This window comes from Eleutherodactylus coqui, chromosome 1 (genome assembly GCF_035609145.1).
Source record: "Eleutherodactylus coqui strain aEleCoq1 chromosome 1, aEleCoq1.hap1, whole genome shotgun sequence".
NCBI classification, from domain to species: Eukaryota; Metazoa; Chordata; class Amphibia; order Anura; family Eleutherodactylidae; genus Eleutherodactylus; species Eleutherodactylus coqui.
Window position 1 is genome coordinate 360562847 of NC_089837.1, and position 23624 is coordinate 360586470.

General features: G+C 42.6%; 1 protein-coding gene across 4 annotated transcripts in view; it reads left to right on the forward strand.

Moving 5' to 3' along the window:
* The window catches only part of MAP4K4 (mitogen-activated protein kinase kinase kinase kinase 4), a 132485-nt gene that overhangs the window by 68269 nt on the left and 40592 nt on the right, over positions 1 to 23624 (forward strand). For all 4 annotated transcript variants that reach the window (XM_066577753.1, XM_066577760.1, XM_066577768.1 and 1 more), the window contains exons 5-12: positions 1329 to 1439; positions 4482 to 4572; positions 7356 to 7486; positions 7819 to 7873; positions 7963 to 8041; positions 16622 to 16797; positions 17740 to 17812; positions 19741 to 19951. In XM_066577753.1, the coding sequence (XP_066433850.1) occupies positions 1329 to 1439; positions 4482 to 4572; positions 7356 to 7486; positions 7819 to 7873; positions 7963 to 8041; positions 16622 to 16797; positions 17740 to 17812; positions 19741 to 19951 (927 nt within the window). The remainder of the gene's footprint in view (positions 1 to 1328; positions 1440 to 4481; positions 4573 to 7355; positions 7487 to 7818; positions 7874 to 7962; positions 8042 to 16621; positions 16798 to 17739; positions 17813 to 19740; positions 19952 to 23624) is intronic.

Genomic DNA, 23624 nt, shown 5'->3' on the forward strand with positions numbered 1-23624 from the left:
CGCAGCTCCTGCCAATCCGCTATTGGTGACTTATTGTCCTGATCGGCCAACCAATTGTTTTCTCCTGGTAAACTCCTTTAATTGAAATATGCCAGAAAAATGTTTTAGATTGTCTGCCACTGTTAAAGGAAATGTCATCAGAAAATGGTAAAACCGCAGAAAAATTCTTAATGTTTGTTCTCAATGTCACATCTGTATTTAAGACCCTTTCTATAATCCCCCCCCCCACTTCTGTTAATATCCTTTAACAGATCCATTTTGAATGTACTTATTTAAAAATGACATAAAAAGTGGAATCAATCGGAAAGCTTTCCGTTCAGTCCCGCCACTCTTTAACTAAAATATATATATTTTTAAAAGTGTCCTTTCTATGCAATTTCCTTTTTCCACAGAAACAATAGTGCAGCAGTCTGCGCTACTGTCTTAAAAAAGAAAATCGCATGGAACGAAGGCAAACTGAGCCGCACTGAAGCTCCTTAATTCCCATTGAAATCAGTGGAAACCTAAACGGAACTATTTTCAGATTGGCTGCGGCTCAGACGGAGCAAAGGAGCAAATATGAGGCTGTTCACACAAACCTTCACTAGTTCATGGGGAAGAAATTGCTGTAGGTCCTGTTCTTGTGGCCGAGGATAGCACCTAGGTGTCTAAATATGGCCTTACACTGCAGATGGCCATTTCTACATGGAGTGTGTTTACATGGTGGAATCTGCATTGGATATTTCTGCACAGATCGCACTTCTAAAACCACAGCAGAAATCCCCAGCTAAGTTGCAAACTTCTGCTACGGATTTGACACTGCAAGTCCACATGTGAAATGCTCAACATGGACTCTGAGCGGAATCAGAGTCAAAAAGAGTCATTGACAAAAAATATATATATCTATTTTATATATTTTTTTGGCAATGAGTGCAATTGGACACCACACATTGACATGCATTGGCATGTCCCAGTTCTCATCCGTGACACGGACCGGAATAGGAAATGCTATGATTTCTTCTTATACACTGACCTTCAGTCCATCAGCTCACAGGCCTATAATGGGGCTGTGTGCTGTCCGTGGATGACCACAGAGACCACCAACCCCAAATATGGTAGCTTGACAAAGGCTTCAATGTGTTTCCCAAGTGCTGAAGTTAGTATGTCACTTGATGACTTGGTTATGGATAGTATGGTAGAAGGTATTCCCAAGAATCCTCTAGCCTAGTTGTGGCAGTCCGGACAGTGCCTTGTGGATTTGGTTTTAGCTATAGATGAGGATCTTCTATTTCCTAATGTTCACTAGATGTGCGATGCCATACTGCGCTAATGCTCTTACTGTTCCGCAGCTTGTAATGGAGTTTTGTGGTGCTGGCTCAATAACGGACCTGGTGAAGAATACGAAGGGAAACAGTTTGAAAGAAGATTGGATTGCTTACATATCCCGTGAAATCCTGAGGGTGAGGATGAAATGGCCTCTTTGCTTTTATGTATTATAGAAATGTTTAGTTTTTGTGTCCCCCTCTCTCCCAATTCTCACTCATTGTTGTAAAGACTTGTTTAAAGGGTCTGACTTTGATTTGAAGGAATGCTGCCATCCAATAGGTGGCGCTGCAGAGGTATTGTTCCATCTTCTTTATTTGCATATATTTCCTAGAGGGGCATGGATGGCCTTATAAGTCTCCTCACTCACCTTTTAGGTTCTCTCCCTAGGAAGTGATGATACCCCTCCCGACCTACATCATAGGCCTCTCGCTAGCCAAGCCAGAAACCTACTGCCCACTGATGAGGGGCAAAAAATCCTGAAACAGCTGTCTGTGTGTGGATTCTGGCTTGTTTTTCAATTTCCAATCATTGTTTTAAAAACTTATGTAAAGGGTTGGACACTTATATGCAAGAATGCTGCCATCCAGTAGGTGGCGATGCAGAGGCATTGTTCCATCTTCCTTAGTTGCATACCTCTCTCCCAGTGAAATACTAATACTGTGGTTGGAGGCTCTACTACTTCTTCAGAAGGGAGTATTTTAAGTTCACTTTGGGCTCCTTCACCCGAGTGTATATAAGCTACATACTTACACATAATTCCCATGAATAGAATCCATGGATTTCAATGGCTTCGTTCACATTTCCGTGTTTTTGTGGTGCGTTTCGGTCATAGAAAATAAAACAAAACTAAATAGCTCGGCATGTTTTATTTTTGTGCGTATGTAGGTGCTGAAACAATGTATTAAAGGGGTTGTCCCGCGCCGAAACGTTTTTTTTTTCTTTCAATAGCCCCCCCCGTTCGGTGCGAGACAAACCCGATGCATGTGTTGGAAAAAAAAACCGGATAGTACTTACCCGAATCCCCGCGCTCCGGTGACTTCTTACTTACCTTGCGAAGATGGCCGCCGGGATCTTCACCCTCGGTGGACCGCAGGTCTTCTGTGCGGTCCATTGCCGATTCCAGCCTCCTGATTGGCTGGAATCGGCACACGTGACGGGGCGGAGCTACGAGGAGCAGCTCTCTAGCACGAGCGGCCCCTTTCAGAAGGGAGAAGACCGGACTGCGCAAGCGCGTCTAATCGGGCGATTAGACGCTGAAAATTAGACGGAACCATGGCGACGGGGATGCTAGCAACGGAACAGGTAAGTGAATAACTTCTGTTTGGCTCATATTTAATGCACGATGTATATTACAAAGTGCATTAATATGGCCATACAGAAGTGTATACCCCAACTTTGTTTCGCGGGACAACCCCTTTAAGTATAAGGGACAAGTAAATATGTTACACAAAAACACATTCAGTTGCAGCGTATTTACACGACCATAACCCGCAATACGGCTGTGTGAATGAACCCGTAGCTGTGCGTGGTTACTTTACTTACATAAGTCACATTCATGTAAAGCGCAGCACAAGGGCAAACATGTGGCATCATTTGCCTACTGATTTGTATGGTCTATGACACGGAGCAAGGAACAGGAAAGTTGATCTTATGGCTGAAAATGATCCTTTGTCTTGTAGTTACTCTGGGGTTGGAAAAATACATTAGTTGAGGAGCAAAAGTAGTATCCTCCCTTTGTCTGCAGGTGGGGTATAGCGCCGTACGTCCAGCTACTTACTGTTATGTTTTGCTCCAATATCTTCGGTGGTGTCGCATGTTGCAGCCTCTCTCAACAAATTGCATGATGGTCTTTTTGAGGGGCACGCTGGCGGTTTAGATAAAATCCAACCCCACAGCCCTCCTACGCAAGTACAAAACACCATATACTGCTAGAACAACCCTGAAACCATGAGGGAACCACAGTCCCATCCACCAAAGTATATACATCATCTATATCCAGGTAGAACCACTACAAAGTTATTAAGACCAACATCCATCCACCCTAAGGCCGGTCTCGCATGACTAGATTTGACTTACGGATTCTATGAGCGTGTGATCTGCGATAATATGCCGGTATTCAAATGCATTGACTTACACAGTTCCGATCACATGAGCATGTCAGAATTGCGTAATCCACAAGTGGAAAATAAAACGTTCTATTTTACCGTGGATATACACGATATAGAGCCCATTGTTCTCTATGGTCACGTATATACCCTCAGCCCATACGCAATAGCATCTGGTTTTACACTGGCATCTGCATATAAACTGTAATTTGCAGTTACATTAATGGCCCTTGTACGCCGTACGACAACCTCACGATTCTCGTTCGTGCTAGCGAATCACTGTTGGGAATCAGGAACTTCTTGTTCAGTGTTTCACTCTCTTATGTGAACACTGAAGGATCCGTGTTTAAACACAACAAGAAGCAAACAAGGATTTTTATGCCGGCTGAAGCTGAACGGCAAATGAGAAGCGCACTATTCTCGTTCAGAGTTCAGTCGTCGGCTGCGTTTAAACTGCATTTACTTTAGTTTGTTTCAACGATTTTTGGAACGATTATCGTTCCGTCTAAACGCATCTTAATGGTCCTTCTTTCTTTTTTGCTGCTCCATCAATTTGGTTGCCAAATGCATCCATAAACGAAGTTCAATAAACCTTTTAAGACAAGGGGTTGTGACTCGCTGCCGCCTGCTTAATTTTAGCAGATAATGTTGTTAGGCCTCATGTCCACGGGGAAAATCAGGCCCGCCGCGGTTTCTTCATGGAGAATCCCGCAGCGGGTCTCTCCTTTCCCGGGGACACGCGGCTATAAAGAAGAATTTACTCACCTGTCCGGACGCTGCGGACCTGCCCTCTGTCGCAGCCGGATCTTCTTTCTTCGGCCCGATGGATGTGCTTGGGCACGCGCAGAGAGCAGAAATTCAGGCGTGGGTGTACCGTGGATCCGGATGGCTTCCATAGGCTTCAATAGAAGCCTGCGGGAGCCGTCCCCGCAGGAGACCCGCACTAAAAACGCTGCGGATTTAAAATCTTCTTTTTACCATGGACATGAGGCCTTAGACTGTCTGAGCAAGTAGATATATCATTTCATCAAGTTGGCCATAAACTCACACTTTATGATTTTCTTCTTTTAGGGGTTGGCTCATCTCCACGCTCACCACGTGATTCACAGGGATATCAAAGGACAGAATGTATTGCTGACGGAAAATGCAGAGGTGAAGCTCGGTAGGTGCCCTAAAACACATTTAATAAATCCCACTGAAATTTAATGGGGTAGTAGTACACACGCGCAATCACCAATCCATTCATTTTTGGTTGCATCGGACCTCCATTCTCAAAATCGGTGAGGATCCCAGTGGTGAGACCCTCACCGATCAGAGGGTTATTCCCTACTCTGTGGACAAGGCATAACTTCCTTTAGTGGGAAGGTCTTGTCTAAACACTCCAACCCTATTGAAATCAGACCTCTATTTACTGGAAGAAGTTTTCAAATCCCATTGATTTCCACTGGTTTCAATGGAAGCCGTCCAAAGCGGAATCTGCACAGAAATAGAACATGCTGCGATTTCTCCTCCGCGAGTGGAAAATCTCAGTCCATTTCCACTTGTCTAGAGGAAATAACTTGCTATAATATGCTATGGGCAGTATTTGCTGTGGAATCCAAAGGCGGACCCCTGCTCCAGATTCCACTATGCAAATCTGCCCATGTGCAGGCGGCCTAAGGTTTGAAGTAGCTGCAACTAGGAGTCAGGCATTTAGATACTGCCTCTCTGCTGATTGGATCAGAGACAAAGCAATGTAGACTGGGAATTGAGGGAAAGAAAGTACAGAACAGTGAACTACTGGCAGAAAAATTAGTCTAGAATGAACCCCCTGAAGAAGCTGTGTCCGGACAAACACATGTATTTTGGTGGGTATCAGCTGGGTTGTTTAACAAATGTATTTGGACTGTGGTTAGGTACCATATGTATTTTCGGATGTATTGTATATATACCTCTCTCTGGTCCATTGATTGTGTTTAACTCTTTGTATATTCTATTTATGGTTAATTGCTAGGATGTTGCTATGACTACCTGCCACTTTTGTATGTGTATGGCTGTCCTTTTTTTGATGACATTTTAATAATGATCTAAATGGGTTTTAACTCAGTTAATTTGTTCTGGGTGTGTGCGCTATTTGTAGGTTATGTATTATAAATAGACCTAGCTCGCAGGCAGGCAGACATAGATGCCACTATATCTTGGCATATATTTAGAGTAGCGGGAATGAATAAAAATAGAATGCGAGCTTTCCAGGAAACCCAGAATTATATAGTGGTCAAAGACTAAAACCATGGCACAGATAATGCTTCTTTTTATATACGAATGTTTGCAATTTAGCCATATATCCTGTTCTTGAACCGTGTACAACGCAATTGGTGTGGTTCTTTTTATATTTTTTTTCGCTTTGTATTGAATATCAGTATTGCTCAACTAATCCAGGTTTCGACCAAATAAATCTACGTAGACAGAGCAGATATGTATGTATTATATGTCCTAGCACACCTTTGTGGCGATTTCCATATTTCGCATGATAATTATATGGGGGTTCTAAGAACTGACACTTATTAATCAACCTAAAACCCTAAATCTTGTTCCGAGCTGTCGCCAGCAGACACTTGACTCGGGCAGCACTGTTGTGAATTGCCTGCAATGATGTCTATTCAAATAGTCACATGTAGTAGAGGCTACTTATCGCTGTCCAGTCAGACATGTCCTCAGTAGTGTGCCATCTTGGGGTGGTGTGGGAACCATGCATGCGAAGTGGTAAATGAGAGCTTGGAACAAGATATTAAGAGGATTATCGGAGTTTGATACCCAATCACACAGAAAGGCAGTTCTTGTTAAAAACTTTAGTTTCTGAATCAAGCTGACCCTCTTGACGCACTCCACAACTGCAGCACAGTCGTAAACAAACAGCACACCGCAAGCACGTGAATAGCAGGAGAAATGTCATTTTAGAAAGAGTGTAGACTACTTTTTGTGTGCATTTGTTATGCCTTAAAGGGATTTTCTGGCATCATAAATCAAAACACAAAAATTAAGATACGATAGATATGGCCATGTAAATGAGTCAGGACATCACGTTTTTCTCCACAATGTGTTTTTACACACAAAAAAAAAAGTGACGGGTTGTCCAGCTGTAAACTAATGATGGTCTACCCTTGGGATGGGGCATCAACTAGTAGGTCAGGAAAAGTCTGCCGCCCAGTTTTTCGCCAGGCTGTTGTGCTTGCGCATCGAGCTTACTTCTGCAAAAGGCAGACAGCTCTGTTCTGAATGTAGTGGCCATGCTTTGTATTACAAGTAAAATTTTCATTTAAATGAATGGGAACTTCAACTGTAATACCAAATCGGGCCACTGCAATAGAAACAGAGCTGTCTGCTTCCTGCAGAAATCAGCTGAATGCACAAACGCAGTGGTGCAATGATGATATTGCTTTAATGTCTTCCTATGCATTCCTAATGAGTGTTTAGTAAGGGCTTTTTGGTATTTTGGCCTGGTTAATACACAACGTATACCCTGACTGAAATATGGTGATGCCCTTTGGGTTTCTGCCTATCTACAGTTTTTTTTTACTGTGCATAAAAACACAGCATATTTATGTACATAAAAAAGACCCCGCAGAAAATCCCATTGATTTCTTGCGTAAATACACAGCGAATGTGCTTGTTTCCTGTGTATTTACACATCTGCTCACTTCTATGGGCTATTTTGGTGTGTAATATGCACTAAGCTAGAACATGTTGTGTTTTTTTTTTCTTCTTCAGGCGACCAAAAGTTACAGGACAAATACTCAGCAGCGAACAAACCCATTGAAATCAATAGGTTCTATTCACTGCACGTAAAACCCCTCGTTTGACCGAGCCCTAACACTCCAGAGTATAGATCAGCTGACTATGCAACCTATAATTTTAATTATTTTTTTTTTAAGATGTTAATTTTTCATGCTCTTGTATTTTCTGCAGTGGATTTTGGTGTCAGTGCGCAGCTGGACAGGACGGTAGGCCGCAGAAATACATTTATTGGTACACCATATTGGATGGCCCCAGAAGTTATAGCTTGTGATGAGAACCCCGATGCTACCTATGATTACAGAGTAAGTCGATGATTTTAATTTTAGTATGGCAGAATAAAGTAGGCTTGTGAATTTTGATTTGTTCTATTTTCCCCACATACATGCTGTTCTCCTTGGGTTCCCAATGTTCCTCAATGTATAGTCTGTAGGGGCTGCATGGCAGCTCTATATACATGGCAGATCCTTTTGTAGAAGACTTGCTTAGACTATGTTGCAGTAACGTTATTATTTAGTGGTTGCACAGACAATATCTGTGAATAAAAATACTTTAAACATTCCATTTATTGAAAACTTTTTTTTCTGGGAAAAATTGTAGTGTTTTTTGGTTTGTTTTTTTCTCCTTTTTCTTACAGAGTGACCTTTGGTCTTGTGGGATCACTGCTATTGAGATGGCAGAAGGGGCACCTCGTAAGTTGTTAAAAGTTCTATTAAAAAGAAGCCTTCTTTCTGTACACTTTGCATTCTGAAATGAGATGTCCTTCTTTCCTTCCCCAAAGCCCTGTGTGACATGCACCCAATGAGAGCGCTCTTCCTTATCCCAAGAAATCCTCCTCCACGGCTAAAATCAAAGAAATGGTGAGTTTCTAATTCTGGTGACCATTTGTACCGACTGATCTGCCACACAATATAGTATACACATTGTTTTCCTCCAATGAATATTCCATGCAGTATCAAATATCGATTAATATTCAACCATGGAGGTTTGATTGGTTTCTGAACCTAGCCATTGATTTCATGATGCCATTTATCATATAGGTTCCAGAATATGACGCCAGACCGTTTCTGAGATAATTGGAAGACGTTGATTTGATATTTGAATATATGATTAACATTTATAGGAACTTTATTATCCGACAATGTGGAATACAGCAGATGAAAAGCAATTGTCCCATAACCTCTTCCCTAGGATGTATGACGGCAACAAATACATTGGTCCAGTTAGTTCCTTAAAATTCTACAACACTTTTCCTTTAACATTTTCCCTTAACATTCCCATGGTGCCTTACAATGCCGACTCTATTTATTACACTAAACATCAATATGATACTTACATCATAGATCGGCAGTATGTGCAAATGCTCTAAAGTCTGCAGACTGTATATCGTCCCATAAGGGGTGTTGTCAGCCACTGCCGAGGTTAGCGTCTGCGCTACCATGGCAACGGCGCGCCGCTACGTTCTCCTGACGGCCAGCGGCTGTTGGTTGGCATTGGTTGGCGGCCGCGGTCCATCGGGTTCTGCGCATGCGCGCTTCTGCCAAACCATCGCGAGACTTGGAAGCGGCAAACATATACAGGATCAGCTCATTGGAGCAGCAGAGACGAGGCGTGGCCTGAACTATATAAAGCCATAGGCAAAGGTGTCAGACCATCTATGCTCATTCACTCACAGCCATCCAGGCTGTTCACATCTAGGGCTCTGTACCATGTAATAATACTACCCTGATTGATTTTTGGCTGCAGAAACGCGTCGGTGGTACTTTGTTGCGCTCTTAAGGGGTTTTATAAGTTTGGTCTGACTCTGAAGTCTAGTGACTGATCATTCTACCCCGTTTTTGAGATGCTAAACATCAGTATTCAAATAAGAGCTGTTTGTTTCCACCTATTAACATGAATGGTGGATTCCTCATAACATCGCATCTAGTCACGTGCCTTAATATCAAGTGACCATAGCGACGTATTATAGTTAATCCAAGGGGTCTGAGTTTTTGGAGAATGTTAACATCAAAGCTCACTGAAACTATATGCAGTCCCTTTGAGATGAGATGTGTAACACATATGCAGGCTGAAACAGGGGCGGAAACTCTCCACATAATAAACTAATTGGAAGTTCATTAACCTCATATTAGCTGCCTTCTATGTAGCCAATAGGCGAATGAATGCATACTTAACATATATATATATCTAGGTGCCGAACATAGCGCTGTTATTTATAAACATAAAGCGCAGCACAGTGATATATATGGTTTTGATTTTAGTGTCCTATGAAAATATAGACTTGACCTGGTACGAAGAGCTTGTGGGTCTTATTTAAGTGTGGCTGGACGATATGGTCCTATAAGTTATTGGCCACAAACCTTCTGCATGGATATATAAATACAAACGCAGCAACAGTCCAATGAGTGCCGTTTGATATCCTATTGTATACTTGACACTGGACTCAATGATCTGTGTACGAATCTAGTAATAATATATATTTGACCAGGTACTAACAGATTGTATGTTCTATCACAGTGTGACTGTTGAATATGGTCCTATAAGTGACCGACCACAAATCATTTGTATGGATACATAAATACAAGTGCGGCAATAGTTAAATGATTGCTGTTTACTAGAGATGAGCGAACGTACTCGGATAAGCACTACTCGTCCGAGTAATGTGCTTTATCCGAGTATCTCTCCGCTCGTCCTGAAAGATTCGGGGCGCTCCGCTGCTGACAGGTAAGTCGGAGCGGGGCAGAGCGGGCGGGAGAGAAGGAGAGAGAGATCTCCCCTCCGTTCCTCCCCGCTCTCCCCTGCAGCTCCCCGCTCCGCAGCGCGTCCCGAATCTTTCAGGACGAGCGGGGAGGTACTCGGATAAGGCACATTACTCGGACGAGTAGTGCTTATCCGAGTACGTTCGCTCATCTCTACTGTTTACCCTTATACTTTATACCAGATTCGATGATCTGGATACGTATCCAGTGTCAGTATTAATATGAGGACAGAACAATAAAAGAACCTTTGTCATGAACAATGACTGTATCAGTGCTATTCTGAGACATAAGAGGCACATCGTTTTATAGTTTTTGATCGTGCATTTTTTAATACATAAATTCAGTAAAAGTTATATTTTAATTATTAGTGTTTCCCATCAGTGACTCAGTCTTACTGGATAATAATTGGCAAATTGGCCTGTCACGGTGATATATAGGGAACTGATTACTGTATATACTCGAGCTTAAGGCTAGTTTTTCAGCACATTTTTTTTTGTGCTGAAAAAGCCCCCCTCGGCTTAAGCTCGAATCAGTGAAGGCTTTAACAAAATAAATAAAACCTCTATACTCACCTCCCAGCCGGTGTCTGTGTCTCCGGTGGCGGTGCGGCAGGCTGCTTGAATTCTCTCCGCTGTCATCCCTCGCCATCCTCTTTGCTCGGCTCTGTCATTCCCCGCCGTCAGCACTAGGTAAGTAAGAGCTGTGATTGGATTGAGCGTCAGCCAATCCCAGCCAGTGCTCGATCATTCACAGCCAATCAAGCTGCTTTAGAATTCTCCCTGCTGTCATCTCCCTGCTCTGCTTTCAAATCTCCTGCCGTCAGTGCTGTGTAAGTAAGCTCTGTGATTGGATCGAGCGCCAGGGCTGTCCCCTCTTCTCTTTATTATATATGTTTAATCAATTTTTGGCCCTTTTTAATATATGTTGATTATGGAACACTTGTCAAATGCCCTTCGGAACAATCAAGACATCGAAGGTGTGGCCGTGGGAGACAAGCAACATAAGGCAGCACTTTACGCTGACAACCTTCTTCTTTATGTATCAATTCCTGTATCGCGTTACCCATCATTATTGAAGAGCTTTAGTGTTTAAGCCACCTCAGTAACTTTTAAGTCAATTATTCTAAGACACAGAGGCCCTTAATATTTCTCCCCTCACTCCCACGTCCAATTTTTGGACTCTAATTTCCCTTTTAAATTTACATTCTTCCCTCGACACCTACTTAGACACACACATCCCTTTTGATTTACGCTCCCTATATGACCTTAATTTTTCTTCCCTCCTTAATAAACCTTTGAGTGACCTGCAAACTTGCCGAAAGAAGCCCTTGTCCTGGATTGGGAAGGGAACTGTTTTAAAATGGATATTTTTCTGAGGTTTCTATACGTATTTCTGGCCTAAATCTAGGGGGTGGGACTTCCTGACTTACAGTTGTACCATTGGGCTCCCCCCTTACTAGAATAGCTAACAGGTTCCATCAGGGGTCTACTAAACAATGGATGTCCCTTGAGAGAAACCTTAATCCTGCCCCACTATGTTGTCTTTCCTGGCTGAGTTTGTCATAGGCCAGCGTCTTTTACTCTGTGTCCTGGTGCCTCTGGTCCTGCATGCTTAGATCACTTTTTAAGGATTAGATCTCATCTCTCATAGTCCAAACCCACTTTACACGTTTGTTCAAAAAAATGGCCTTCACCCCTGGGGTGGGTGTTTCACACTTCCTGGATTATGTACATACATCTTAGACATGTCGTGCCTTTAATGGCACTTTACTGTCAGTGCAGGACTTGCAGGCCCAGTCACTGCATTGGCGGTGGTCGTGGTTCTCATATGATCAGCTCTGTTCTCTTTTAGGTATTTTATTCTCTAGGACACTTTTCCGCGCACACTTACCACATTTTAAAGCCTACTTGTTCAGGTGGATTCATCGTCTTATTGGGTTTCTCTTGTATGATCTCCTATCTTTATTAGTGCCCGGCTATCCCTCGCTCCTAGATAAATGGTTCACTGCTACGGGGATATTGCTGGATGATCCAACTAGACAGAAAGGCCTCACATCCACGGGTGGGGTCAGATTCCGCATTCGGATCGTCCGCGCGTGTCACCTGCAATTCAGATTTGCTCGTGGACATTAGGCCAAAATTTGCGCAATTACAAAATTCTCTCTCGCTGGTATCGAAGCCCAGTTGAAGTACATTAATTTGCCCCTCTGGTTTCTGATAAACTGCTGGCATTATTATATAGAACAGGGGACCCTCCTGCACGTCTGGTGGGAATGTCCCTCAGATGACGCGATCACTCCTAAGGTTTATTTTGTGTCCGAACCGCAACCAGAATTTTTGGAACCTTTTATTCTGGACGGTATTTCCAGATTTAGAAGTCTTCTCATACCATCTTGCTGCTTTTGGTTTGTCTTTTTGTTTGCTATATGAGTTCCATGATTATGTTGGCTTTGTGCGCAATTTACTATCCCGCCAATACTATGTTTAGTACTGGAATGTGTTTTATTTAGTTTTTTCTTCTGTACACTGTTGTTCTTTGAAAATCTGTCCAGCTGAACACTATGTAACTAAAAAACTAAATTAACGTATTGTCGGTGTGATTATTGGTACTTGTCGCCACTTTTTAAATTTAATTTCACAAATATTTCACCAATACAAAAAAACCTGTATTTCTTAGGCCGCCTGCACACGGGCAGGTTGGGCCCCGCATGTGGAATTCCTGCAGCGGAGTTCGGCCTGGCGCCTAGCCAGTAACCCCAGCACATGCAGTTCTGATTATTGCAGAATGGCCGTGGGACGGATGGCTTCCATTGACTTCAGTGGAAGCCCGCCGTGCGTAGCCCACAGAAAATCGCAATATGCTGCGATTTCTCCTTCACCAGCGGAAAATCTCTATACATTTCCACACGAGCAGGAAATCACGTTTTCTCATAGCATGCCATAGGCTTGATTTGCTGCAGAATCCCTTTCTGGATTTCGCAATGCAAATCTGCCCGTGTAGGAGGCCTTAGGCCTCATGTCCACTGGGTAAATGGAATTGCGGATTCCGCCGCAGATTTTGCCCATAGGGAATCATTGCCATCCGCAGGTCCATTAAATTGATTTTTGCACCCGCGGATAGCATTTTAAAAGAATTGCGCTTTTTATGCGCGGGAGAAAAAACGCGGCATGCTCCATTTGCCGCAGAATCCGCGCGGATCGGCAACATTGCTATCACATTGATAGCAATGTGTGCGGATATCTGCATGCAAAAAAATGCCATTTAAAGCAATTCCGCGTGGAAATCCGCGGCAGATTGTATTTTTTGAGTGTACATGAGGCCTTAAACTCTTATTTATCATAAAACATAATTTATATTTTTTAGGTGGTATAAAGGCGGCAATAGCCTGCAAGATAGAGACGATAATAGAATCTTAAACTAGTGGCAGATAACCTACAAGTACCGATTATTTTATTTCACATGCTCATAGACTTACCACACAAGCACCAACCATAAGGCCTCGTATCCACAGGCATAATTGAAATGCGGACGATCCGCAGTTCAGTATGCCCCATAGACAATCATTGGGCATCTGCAGGTAATTTAAATGCCTGCAGATGTCGTTTTTCCAGGCCTGCAGATTGACTGCGCAGGGGGGAAAAAATGCAGCATGCTCCATCTTCTGCGCACAGATAGCTTCCATTGCAGTCAATGTGTCAGGGTAATATATTCTAAGTACAGCACCAATCGGGCCCACCCCACTTGCCCGCTGCCGGCGATAAGAAGAAAACACCACACGGAGGTCTGGTATAGTTTCTCACACGGGACATGGCTCTCGGCTGTGTTTTATTACAGATTACATGAGATCTTATACCCTTTGTCCCATCCCCAGCAAGGGGTGATCGGCTCATAACCATATATGGGCAGTCCGGATTTCCGGCCTGAGACACTGAAAATCATATAACAGTCATTATCTTGATACTGGCGCCTCTGGCTTACGTACAGAAAATCACGTATTCAATTAACTCCAGTACAAAGAATGACCCACTCAATTCTAAGAAAACGGCCAAGCATGCATTCTCCATATATGGGAAGTCCGGATTTCCGGCCTAAGACAGTGAAAATTATGTACATAGTGGAACATCTTGATATCTTGCTTCTGGGAAAACAGCCAAGTACATGCGGCCTTCATGTCTGGTTCGGTATCATCTCTCTCAGCCTTGCAAAGCCTTGGAATATCTGATGTAAGGCGACATATAAGTTTTTTCTCATTTGGAATTGAATAAAACTTGCATATAGGTATAAAAGTATAAAGAACATATGGCAATATATATATATATATATATATATATATATATATATATATATATATACCCTCACAAATGGAAGCAGTCCGATACGCGGCACAGACGCAGCTGATGCTGCATCTGTGCCACGGATCCGCAGGGAAGCAAGAGCTTTAAAAAAAATGCAGCACGCCGTTGGTGCGCCTGGACGCATCCACCATGCAAAAAAAAAGATCTGGCAGCGATGAAGACCCACAGGCTATTGGCCAGGCAAGAAAATGTCTTTTTAGGCCTCATGGCTGCGGGCACGGGTGGAAACTGCTGCGAGATTCCACAAGTGGAAACTGTGCGTTCCCGTGGACATGAGGCCTAAGGCCGAGCTCATGCAGGCATACCGAATTCCACATGCGTGAAGCCCACAGCAGATTCCAGCTGTGAGCCCGGTTGGTGACCCTGTGTACCTGTTTCTACTGAATTACGAATGAATGTGGCAGCTCATTGGCGGTCATGCACTGTACTGGGTTCTTTTTTTTTTTTTTTTTTTTTTTGTATTTCCCGTGGCGTTAATTAGCGGTGACGCGGGTACCCATAGCCCATATGTAGTTTTAATTGTGTATGGTCTGCGGTTCACACTGCCTCCATTGACTTTAATGGAGACTGTCCACGTGGCAAATAGAGCATGCTGCGATTTTTCTTCCGCTTGCGAAGTATGTTGTAGATTTCATCCCAGTAATCCACCCTACTACAAGATCTAATAAGTTGTTACATACCATATGTACACGTAGTATTTTCCCTGAAGCATTATGTGAGGGTTTGATGCTCATTCACCCAGGCCTTCTTCAATATGACTGTGTATTAAATACTTGGATATGTAATATGCTGTATGCTGAATTTTAATTCTTGTTTAACTAAACGGTTACCTCATTTGCCCTTCTGTAAGTCAGTTAAGACTTTCCAATCTATTACATTGCAGATTTCAAGGAAGGTTTTACAAGTTATCGAATCTTTCACATAAATACAGTAAAATAGAAGTGCCTTATTGCCCATTGTAGAGCTGCTTATTGAACAGGGCCCTGAAAGTATTTGGCATTTTAATTTGAGACATCTGAGATTAAAGGGAAAAGGATGATTACATCAGTTGTCAAAGGGGAAGGACGTCTCTAGAAAGTGTCCTTTTAATTGCAGTGCTGTCTGCACCCAAGTCAGTGACTGCAGAACTCTTCAGCTTGTACTGCAGTGCTTCTCCGTTCTTTTATGAAACTCCTCAAGCTGTTACCATGCAGTAGAGCTAGAAGTAAACAGCTGTTTTCAGCCCTGCCAGAAACTGTTGGATTTAGGCCTAGAATGTGTTTTAGCCACTCTAAGGCTGGGTTCCCACTGGGTGTAATTGCCACGAAATTTCCATGCAGAATTTCTGCACGAAAATTCCCCCCCGCGGCTTTTACTCCTGGGCTAAAGCAGCAAAGTGGACGAAATTTACAAAAGCCGTGCAGAAATGGACATGCTACATGAATTCAAAGCTGCGGCATGTCAATTCTTTCCCCGTTTTTGTGGCGGCTGCACTCCTCTCTATGGGGAGGAGTTGACCGCTGCGGAATGCAGGTGGCGAAGCCGCTTCAAAATCTGCAGTGAAAGGCCGCGGGTTTTAAAGCTGCATTTCTAACGTGGAAATCTTGCGGTATTTCCGTGCGGTCATTCTGCGAGATTTCCACGTGTGACCCCAGCCTAAGAATTTATCTTTGTTGTTTTAAGTCATTACTCTGTAGCTTTAACTCTTGTTTTTGGGGCATTGTTTGTTTAAAAAAAAAACTTTTCCCACATTGCAGTTCTCTTGCAGTCTTCAGCATGTTTTTGCTCCTACATTCTTCTACATTAATTTAAACCATTGTGTAGAATTGTATAATTTTCTCCATTCACGGCCTGTCACAGAGAAGCATTCTACTGCCTTGCTTTACTGTGAAGATGGTCTGACCATACAAAAAAATGCTTTTTTTCCATCAGTAGCCAAAGTCTCATCAGCCCCTAGAACTGTCCTCCCCTTGATGGCAGTGTCTGGTGCATGCCTTTTGGTTACAGTGGTGAGGTGATGCGATTTCTTTCCCCCTTGGCTGCTGTGTACTTCTCCTAGCTCTTCCCACTAGTATCCTACTTGCAGAACTGCACTTGAGGTTTCATTTGAATTTTGCAGTGCATAGAGCATTATTCTCAGCAAAATTCACATGATGGCACGGGTGAAAGCCACTTTCGCAATGGAGAATTTTTGGCTATGTGACTATGCTCCTAATACATGTCTAAAATAAGCGTACAACATATCTGATATCTGTCATTTGGATATTTGCCATGTTGCAAATGATATGTTGATTTATGTTGGTGTGTTTGTATTAAACCTTTCTTTTCTTTTTTTTTTTTTTTGAAGGTCCAAGAAGTTTTTTAGTTTTATAGAAGGTTGTCTAGTGAAAAATTACATGCAACGTCCCCCTACAGAACAGCTTCTAAAGCATCCATTTATAAGAGACCAGCCAAACGAAAGGCAAGTCAGGATCCAGCTGAAGGATCATATAGACAGGACCAGAAAGAAGAGAGGAGAGAAAGGTCAGTGATGAACTACATTTTCCAGTTGTCTTTTGGGTATAAAACAAAAACTGTCTTGGAATATGTAATTAAGGCGCATTTTTTACACTCACATCCAGATAAAGTTGATATTTTGTCCTTTGCAACAATGATGACATTCCTAACACTCCTTTTAATCTACTACCAACAGTCTTTCAGTGAATCATTTCTCGTTTGCTGTTCAGAGGACCTATTAACTCTCTTGATTTTTGTTTCAGTATATCCTTCCGTTCCCTATAAAATAAGTCTGCTTTCTGTGGAAATGTATAAATTGTCACCTCTGTGTTATTTCCCTGGTCAATGGGACGTTTCTCTACTTCCTCTTAGGCCATTTTCGCATGGCCAAGAAAATCTTGCACCAATACAATATGAATTCCATTCTTTTAAAGATGCATTGCTATGCAGGAAAAAATGGTGGCATGTTCTATCTAGCTGTGAGATCTCAGCTAGGAGCCCCGTTTTCATTGCAGCAGCGTCGGCCCCATTATAAAAAAAGGGAGGACTCCGTGAACCTCTGTCATAGCCGCAGTGGGGGGTTCCCTTTATCCCCGTGGATGCTAGCCTGTTTTTACATGATACCGCCTCGTATCCATGGGGCTTTCACGTGGATGGCGATATCGGGCCATGATTCTCTGCTTGAATTCACCCTCGCTCATGTGAAACTTGCCTTACAATGTGAACGCTGATCTGATTGTTTTAGGGTTTGTTAAGGGGGTTGCCGACTGGGCAGATTTGCTGCAGGATTTCTGTGCGCACTCTGTCACCGGAATTTCCCGATAACTTGCTTTTAGGTGTCCTGATGTCTCGTATTGCCCAATACAGTGCATCATATCGGCTTTTTAAATGATCTCTTTTGAAGTAAAGTCAAAAATGCTCTAGGTAAACTTTTTTTTTTTTCTTTTCTCCCTTTCTTCCCCCTAAAAGATGAAACGGAGTATGAGTACAGTGGAAGTGAAGAGGAGGAAGAGGAAGTGCCTGAGCAGGAAGGAGAACCAAGGTTATTTTATGTTCTACTTTTAAAGCCTTCAGTAGTTGAGCGTTTATGAAACCTACTCTAAATGTAATTTAATGTTGACCTGTTGCTGGATAAAGACCGCTCTCCTCACTTTGCCTGAACAGGATATTCTTAGGCAACACCCCCAGTTCTGTCAATATGTCAAGTGGGCGATCCTCATTGTCACGCGTGACATTGGATTGTCAATCTTTCGTCACCCATTGAGCGTATGCAGTGTTCGCTTTACTCATTCACAGTGCCAGGAGCGGGACCCAAGAAGAGGGAAGGGGAGGTGAGTATGAAGAAAAAATGGGGATAATCAGCGGGGCCACAGCTGCAGAGCCATGCATGCAGTCCTGCTGACTTCTTCCTGTGACAGATCCTTATTAAATTTAGTCCCAGTTTCATTAAAATGCCATTTCATTGTGTTGTAAATTGTACATCAAGATCTCAGTGCAGGTAACTTATTTGTGCTTAATTCTACTATGGGGGAATGCACACGGACGGATTTGAATTGTGGAATCCGGAGCGGGCGAACGCCTCTGGACTCTGCAGCAAATCCCCCCCGTAGCATGCTATGGTAACTAAACCTAAAAACATTTTGCCATATAGAACTTGAATATTAACCCCTTCCAGCTCCAGGACGTACCGTTACGTCCTGGAAGCCTGTCACTCACAGCCGGCGTCCCGCTGCAACAGCGGGGGGGCATCAGAGATGCGTCACCCCGCTGTTAACCCCTTCCCTCCCGCGATCTAAGTAGATCGCGGCAGGGAAAGAGTTCACAGAGGGATCGCGATCCCTCTGTCTCCGGCCGGCTTTCGCGATGTCATCGCGAGAGCCCGGCCTGTCGCCATGGCAACAGGACGCCAGACACTGGCGTCCTGTATTGCCTGTGCCTATAATCGCTGTATAGGCGATAAGGCATGGGAGAGCAGTAGCTCTGCCATGCCTTATCACAGCGATCATAGGCATACTACTGCAAGTCCCTCAGAGGGACTCAAATAGTGTAAAAAAAACGAAAAGAAAAATGTAAAAAAAAGAAAAATGTAAAAAAAACCCCTTTTTTTTAATGCTTTTTCTAATATTAGCATAAAAAAGGGGAAAAAAATGAAAACCCCACATATTTGGTATTGACGCGTCCGTAACGACGTGTACAAAAAGGTGAACGCACTTTTCATTTTGTATGACAAAAAGCGTTAAAAAAAAAGCTAAAAAACAGAGGCAAAATGCTAATTTTTAGCATTTTGCCTCACAAAAAGTGCAATAAAAGTGATCAAAAAAGCCCTACATTCACCAAAATGGTACTAATAAAAACTACAGCTCGTCTCGCAAAAAATAAGCCCTCATAGAGCTCCGTACATAAAAAAAAAAAAAAAAAAAGGTACAGGACTTTGAATGCAGCTATAGAGAAAAAAAAAAAGATTTCCAAAAAAAAGGGGGTTTTATTGCAAAAAAGTGTAAAAACCTAAAAAATAACAATTTTGGTATCGTTGTAACCGTACCGACCCGCAGAAAAAATTGTGTGTAATTTATGCTGCATGATTAACGCTGTAAAAAAAAGAAAAAGAAATCTATGGCAGAATTGATGCGGTTTATCTCCGTTATCATAAAAAATGTAAAAAAAATTTTTACGATATTGTCTACGTACCCAAAAGTGGCACCGATAAAAACTACAGCTCGCCACACAAAAAACAAGCCCTTATACGGCCGCGTCCACGGAAAAATAAAGTTATGGCTTTTGAAAAATGGAGATGGAAAAATACGAAAAAATCACTTGGTCCTCAACGCCAAAATAGGCCATGTCATTAAGGGGTTAAAGAACTTCTGCTTACTGGAGCTTTTGTTGTGGCCTACTTAAGTTATGCAGAATAGACTTTTCATCTACTGTCCATTTTACTGATATGTCCGAATTAATCCTTTATTCCTTTAGCTCGATTGTTAACGTGCCTGGAGAGTCCACCCTTCGGCGTGATTTCCTGAGGCTGCAGCAGGAGAACAAGGAGCGTTCTGAGGCCTTGCGTAGGCAGCAGCTGCTACAGGAGCAGCAACTCCGAGAGCAGGAGGAGTACAAGAGACAACTATTGGCAGAGAGACAGAAGCGCATAGAACAGCAAAAAGAGCAAAGGAGGCGACTAGAAGAGGTACAAAATCAGCCAAGTGTTCGTTGTAACACAATTGTGTATTGTGTAAATAAGGATTCTTGGAGAAGGTTTGTTACATTTCAAGCTAAAATGGAGAGGAGTATCTTTAGTGAAGCTTGTCTTGTGTTCTCTTCATCATTGTTTCTCAACTTCTGCTGTCAAGTACCGCAACAGGTCATCATTTTTGGGATTTCCTATAGAGAAAACACATGTGCAATACTAAGGAAATCTTAAGGAGAATCTGAATGGTTTGGGATATTTCAGCAATGTAGTTGAGAAATACTTGTCTAAGGCAACATAGACATATGGATTAGTGCATTTCGTGACGTTATTTCATGTAGTACCAGCCCCATTAATCTTACCACATTATGGAAACCGCATGGTAAGCGATGCCCTCAACTGTATGACGTGAGTCTATTATGATGCTGCTTTTTTTTAAGCTTGGGATAACTAAATTTTCTCTTGCCTCCCTTCTGCTTCCATGACCATTTTAAAGAGAATCTGACACTATTTTTATGCTGCTTTCTCAGAAGTTGGCATAAGATATTGATGGGCATATTCAGCCTGCCCTCCAGGTACTGATTGACATCTGATTGTGGGATGAACATGAGTGGACGCTAGTAGTTGCGGCCGGTGTGTGGCTGATGCTTAAAAAACAAAATCTCAGTTTTGGACAAACTAGGGCACAGATGGGTACAGCAGACATATTGGTGTAAGTGGTTACAGCTGTCTCTCGGTGCGAATTGTAAAGGCTGCGCATGCATGGCACCATCTCTTTGCCATGCATGTATGTTCTTTTGCATTAAGAGTTCTGTCATTAGAAAAAAGAAAATAAATACTTACCTATTCCTCCCCAGGCAGTCTTCTTACCAAATCTTCTCCTCACTGATCTTCTCCCGTCTCCTGCAGTCCGCCAGGTCACATATTCTCCAACCGGACGGATACTCTTCTTCCTGTGATGCACATGCGCAGTCTCCCAGCAATAGCCCGGCATGGGATTTGGCATTCCCTGCTAGGTAGTGACCACTATGGCACTACTGAGATAGTGTACATTGATCAGCAGGAAGACGACTGTCAAGAATGTACGTAACGTCGCAGGAAGAGGAGGATCCAGCCGGCTGGAGGTGAGGTGACCCTGGGAACTGGAGGAACGAGGAGAAGATGCAGTAAGAAGACTGACAGGGAAGGAATAGGTAAGTATTGATTTTTTTTATTTTTTTATTTTTTTTACAGAACCCCCTTTAACTGCTCCCCCCCTCTATGATATTCATGTACAGCATGGTGGTCGGAAATAAGTTTCATCTAACTGATAGACAAGACTGGACTATAGTGTTCATGGAGGTGGGCCAGCACAAACATGGAAGCCAATGCTGAATTCTTTACTGTGGCCCTTAATAACCCCAGTTTAAAATTAGTGAAATCAGTATAAATAGACTATTATAGGGGTTGGACAGCACTAGAAAAACAAAAATAGAGCAACATAGGTCCACACGTTGTGTGTGATATTGCAGCTTCGTCACTATAATGCCACAAACCAATAGACAAGTATGGTAATGTTTCTCGATGAAAGCAGTTATGTTTTGGTTTTTTTTTTTTTTAGTCCTGTACAAGACTTTTAACCCCTTCCTGCTATAGGATGTACATTTACGTTCTGCAGCGTCGGGGTATGCATAAAGAGAGATTGCGGGGCGCGCTCTTTTCATACAGCGCGGGAGCCAGCAGGTTTTTTTTTACAGCCGACACCCGGCGGCAACAGCTCCAATCAGCCGCACGGCTGATCGGAGCTGTTAACGCTTTAAATGCCGTTGTCAATTCTGACAGCATTTAAATCCCCCAAACGTCGTTTGGGGGTCCCATACGGCCCTCCATGATGAGATCGCAGGGAGCCGTGCAGGTGACATGGCAGCCCGGGGCCTTCTGAAAGGCCCAAGGGCCATCCTGGCAGAATGCCTAGCAAGCCATGCCCATAAGATGGCTCAATAAACTGCCCACCCGATAGTATGATGTAATGCCATGGCATTACATCATACTGCAGGAGCGATCAAAGCATTGCAAGTTGTTGTGAACAAGATCAATAACGTTTTACAAATTTTATTTAAAAAAAAAGAAGAAAAGTACAAAGTTAAACAAAAAAAAAAACCTTTTGCCATATTTATAATAAAAGAATTGAAATAATAAAACAAAAATACGTATTTGGTATCGCTGCGTCTGTCAAAGTAATGCATTATTTAGCCCACACGATGAGCGTCGTCAGAAAAAAAAAGTTAAAACCGCCAGAAATGCACTTTTTTGGTCACCCTGTCTCCAAGAAAAAAAATGCAATAAAAAGCAATCAAAGTCATATGTATGTATTACAAAATGGTACCAACACAAACTACAGGACGTCCCACAAAAAATGAGCCCTCGCAGAACTATGTCAACGGAAAAATAAAAGCATTATGGCAGCAGAAAATTTAAGAAAATTAAATGTCTTTGAAAAAAAAATTATAGTGCAGCAAAAAAAAACTGTACAAGGTATGGTAGTAATCCTACTGAGCCCTAACATGTCAATTTTGTTGCAGTTTGTGTGCTGTTGAAACAAGGCGTGTCGAAAGATGGCAGTTTGTTTTTTTCCCCATTTTACTACACTTAAAATTTTGTAAAAGTTTTTTTCAGTACATCATATGGTACATTAAATAGTAGCATTGAAAAATACAACTTGACCCGCAAAAAACAAGCCCTCATACAGCGACGTCGATGGATAAATAAAGGAGTTGCGTTTTTTTGTTTGTTTGTTTTTTTTTTTTAAGGGAGGAGGAAAAAACAAAAACCGGGCGAGGGGAGAAAGGGGCCACATCATTAATGGGTTAAATAACTTTGTAAGTTGAAATGCATATATATTGTTAATTTTCCCCTTTGTGATTTGTTTGTATGGCTGCAGTGTAAAGCTTTCCATACCGGGACTCTTTCATTAGTTAGACTGATAAATGATATGGAGTGCACATCTAGCATGAATGATTTTCTAGGAAAAGAAGCTGAAAATTGAACATCACAGATTGACTTTTCTAAAGAAATTTGCATTCAATTGTTGCCTCTCATATCATAAGGAGGTTTAAAATCTGATAAAACTGTCCAAACAAGATCTAAAATGCATTTACACTGACCGATCATCATTCAGATTCCCACAATCCAGCGAGGCTCTAAACGATGATTGGCCCGTGTATAAGGGCCTTGGCAGTATGAATAAGATCAGGTACTGCGTTAACTTTAGATTGCTGTGCATTCCGGGAAAAGACCCTGTATGCACAGTATATGGCACAAATCGGGAACCCTAGCCTCAGGTGCTTGCAGATTTCCGTTTAGGCTAGAAGTCTGTGAAGGATCGGGCAGGTCATGGAAGTGTGGTAATGTTGTGGAGGCATTCCTGTGGCACCCTTGTGTGCAGCTGAGCATTATCCTGCTGGAAGCCCTGCCATGAGGCAATGCTTGTGCTGTAGGATATTCTCATTGTCCCTCGTACCACTACAAGGGGTGACAAACTGTTGATTGTAATGCCGTCCAGACCACCACACCAGCAGTGGGGGCAGTGTGCTGCTCTACAGCAAAGGCAGGATTGAGGCGTTCACCCCAAGGTCTCTAGGCAGAAACACAGCCGTCATCCGTGCCCAAACTAAACCTTGATTAGTCCCTGAAG